We start from the raw sequence: 3,952 nt of genomic DNA, 5'->3' as shown, positions 1-3,952 counted from the left end.
GGTGATATATTTGGGATGATACGGAGCTGCAACTAGCCCGAGAGATGTTGTAGGCTGATAAGGTGCAGTATGTCTGTAGTCCCTGGCGAGCTGACCGGCACACGGTAGTAGACTGGTGGAGGAGTGGTCACTACGGCAGTATAGCTGAGCCTTGCCTGTTGCTCGAGCTATTGTTACGCTGAATTTACCGATTGTGCAGTTTTCATTATTCTATTTACCCTGCATGTGGATTTACCCTGATCATGCATTGCATCGGCATATCATTTATTACAGTGCATGTTGTTTTTATTTCGGTTTTAAAATACTGAGTTATTACTCACCCCCTCGGGGGCGGTTATCTTCTACGTGTGGTTGATAATCAGGGCAAAATGGCATCCATCGTACTTCTGAGTGAGGAGCCATATGAGGAAAGCACTTATACTATGATGTTCATAGATGGAGCATATGCACTAGTAGAGGAGATCTTTTACGATTGCCCTGGGTTGATGTTAGTGATGGGGACAGACCCCATTCTATCATACTTCTCAGTAAGGGTGACTTGGTCAGTATACGTGCCGATTCAGATGCTGTGAGGGAGGAGCTAAAATAAAGATGCACAAATATATATATATATATATATATAATTAGGCTCGATATATTTTGTTATGTAATATTTATTCGAGCACTAATATGTAAAATGGTATGACGTTGAACTAATCAGGGATGATATGCTTTTTTGTTAAAGACAAACATTAACAATATAAATATTTATATGAATTTAGTAAACATGTTAATTTCAGTGTCTAAGCTATTAATTATACGTATTATATTTTTATACTATATAATACTGAATATCTTTTGAAACGAACTGTCTGGGCCCGCGTTGACATTAAATTTTAAAATTTCATTCTCCACTGCAGAGTTAAAACGGTAATTAAATAAAATAATTCATGATAAATACCATTGAGAGTCGAGGGACCCACACTTAGTGGTATCAGAGCAATAAACTGGGAAATTGCTCAAAGTATCGGAGCATAACTTGATATGCTTCCATAGGATTATGATCACACGAAAGTTACGTGAAAATTTATTTAATTGCCTATATGCTCCTATATAGTTTATGTTTGTAGATTTATATAGTACATTGATAAAATTTCTTGTGTATATATTTATTTATTGGCCTTTATAGATGGCTACAAGAGGACGAGGAAGTGGACGCGGTCGTGGTCGTCCTAGGATATATATAGAAACTCCTATGACAGAAGAAAATCCAGTGGAGCAGGTTGTTGATCAATTTGTACAAATCACGATGGATGAGATTGTTTCGAGATTCCAAAAATTGCGTCCCACAAGATTCTTTGGTACTGAGGATGCTGAAAAATCTGAATCATGGCTTAAAGATATTGAGTACCTGTTCAGTTTAATGGAATATACTGATAATCAAAAGTATAAGCTTGCATTATACCAACTGAAGGATCGTGCGAGAGATTGGTGGGAAGCCACCAAGATGGGACTTGATGAACAAGGAATCGAGGTAAGTTGGACTGTCTTCAAAACTCAATTCACTGAAAAATTTTCTCCACCATCTTACTATACCGAAAAAGAGAATAAATTCAACAGCCTGCGACAAAGGAATATGTCTGTAGCTGAATATGCATCTACTTTTACTGCAATGCTAAAATACGCACCACATGTAGCAGCAAACCCAAAGGCAAAACATAATCGTTTCGTGAATGGACTAAACAACAACATTTATACTTATGTGGTGTCTGGACTACCTACTGGATTTGCAGAGGCAGTCGAAAGAGCAAAAAATGCAGAAGCTGGACTTAAGAGGGGAAGCGCTTCGTTTGTACCACCAGGAAGTAGATCAACCACCCAACAGAATTTGAAAGCTAAAGGAAAGATGTTTAAGAAATCTGGATCAGCTTCTTCTAGTTTTAGTGGTTACCGCCAGCAGGGTGAATCTCAAATAACTACTTATTCTGGTCCCTATTGTAACCGTTGTAGAGGTAGGCATGTTAGTGAACAATGTATTGGTGTTATGGCTCTTGTCGGGAATGTCGTGAGGAAGGTCATTATGCAAGAGTTTGCCCATCCAAGAACAATGTTCCACAACCTGTCCGAGGAGGATTTCGTGGAGGATCTAGTACTGGTAGAGGTACTGTACCTGCTAAATCTTTTCAGCAGTCATATGGACCACCGCAGCAAGCCTCGGGAAGTCGTAATTTTTCAAACCAACCCCAGGCTCGTGTTTTAGCACTCACAGAAGATCAAGCTCAGGAAGCACCAGGAAGTGTCATAGCAGGTAATTGTTCTGTATCTGGTTATCCTGCACGAGTACTATTTGACACTGGTGCATCCCATTCATTCATTTCTGAATCATTCATTACATCGCATTCTTTGACTTCTATTGTACTACCTACATCAATTTCTGTTGCTACTCCGATGGGTAAGATCATCATGTCTACTCGAATGATACTGGATTGCGTGTTGAATTGTGAAGATAATGAACTGCATTTGAACCTTATTGTTCTACCGATGCAAGATTTTGATTGTATCGTGGGAATGGATACACTGAAAATATACCGTGCCACCATTGATTGTTTCCATGGGATAGTCCGTTTTCGTCCTAACTCTGGGACAAAATGGAATTTCTATGGTAAGGGATCACGTGCCAAAATTCCACTGATATCATCCTTGGAAATGTCGCGTTTATTATTCCAAGGGAATGAAGGATACCTTGTGTATGCTATCGACAACGAAAAATCAGAATCAACATTGTCTGAAATCCCAGTGGTGAATGAATTTCGAGATATTTTTCCCGATGAAATACCTGGATTTCCTCCACCCAGAGAAATAGAATTCTCGATAGAATTAATTTCTAGAACAATTCCTATATCTAAAGCACCATACCGAATGGCCCCATTAGAATTAAAGAATTGAAGGAACAACTGCAAGAATTACTAGATAAAGGCTACATTAGGCCCAGTATATAACCATGGGGAGCCCCAGTGTTGTTTGTGCGCAAGAAAGATGGTTCGATGCGGTTGTGCATTGATTATAGACAACTGAATCAAGCTAATATAAAGAACAAGTACCCATTGCCTCGAATTGATGACTTATTTGATCAACTTCAGGGTACTGCTATTTATTCAAAGATCGATTTGCGTTCCGGTTATCATCAATTACGAGTTCGAGCCGAAGATATACCAAGACACCCTTCCGAACAAGATACGGTCATTTTGAATTTCTAGTAATGCCGTTTGGTGTTACAAATGCTCCAGCAGTATTCATGGATTTAATGAATCGCATATTCAAGGAAGTTCTTGACCAATTTGTTATCGTTTTTATTGATTATATTTTGGTATATTCAAAATCTAAAGAGGAACACACTGAACACTTGAGGATTGTCCTACAAATTCTTCGCAAGGAACAACTTTATGCTAAATTGTCAAAATTTGAGTTTTGGCTAGATCGTGTTGTGTTCTTAGGTCATGTCATATCACGCTTTGGCATCTCAGTTGATCCAAGCAAAGTAGAAGCTATGATTAATTGGTCTAGACCAACAAACGTTCCTGAAATTCGAAGTTTCATGGGCTTAGCTGGTTATTACCGTCGATTCATCGAAGGATTTTCAAAAATCGCTAAACCAATTACCCGCCTAACACAGAAAAATGTGAAATTCATTTGGTCTGATGAATGTGAATCAAGTTTTCTGGAGTTGAAAAAGAGATTGATCACTGCACCAGTTCTTACTCTTCCATCTGGTTCGGGTGGTTTCATTGTTTGCACGGATGCATCATTAAAAGGCTTAGGTTGTGTTTTGATGCAACACAGAAAAGTGATTGCCTACGCTTCTCGGCAGCTAAAACCCCACGAGAGCAAGTATCCAGTTCATGATCTAGAATTAGCCGCCATTGTGTTTGCCTTAAAAATTTGGCGTCACTATTTATATGGAGAAAAGTTTGTG

The 3,952-nt window shown here is 38.8% G+C and overlaps 1 protein-coding gene across 1 annotated transcript; it reads left to right on the top strand.

Annotated features, from left to right (window-relative positions):
- Nucleotides 1-368: 368 nt before the first annotated feature.
- Nucleotides 369-2,925, top strand: LOC140819151 (uncharacterized). Its single transcript, XM_073179161.1, has 3 exons — nucleotides 369-533; nucleotides 1,169-2,140; nucleotides 2,227-2,925. The coding sequence occupies exons 1-3, from the start codon at nucleotides 369-371 to the stop codon at nucleotides 2,923-2,925; spliced, it is 1,836 nt and encodes a 611-aa protein (XP_073035262.1).
- Nucleotides 2,926-3,952: the final 1,027 nt, after the last annotated feature.

Source organism: Primulina eburnea, chromosome 18 (genome assembly GCF_022965805.1).
Source record: "Primulina eburnea isolate SZY01 chromosome 18, ASM2296580v1, whole genome shotgun sequence".
NCBI classification, from domain to species: domain Eukaryota; kingdom Viridiplantae; phylum Streptophyta; class Magnoliopsida; order Lamiales; family Gesneriaceae; genus Primulina; species Primulina eburnea.
This window is presented reverse-complemented; position numbering and strand designations above follow the sequence as displayed.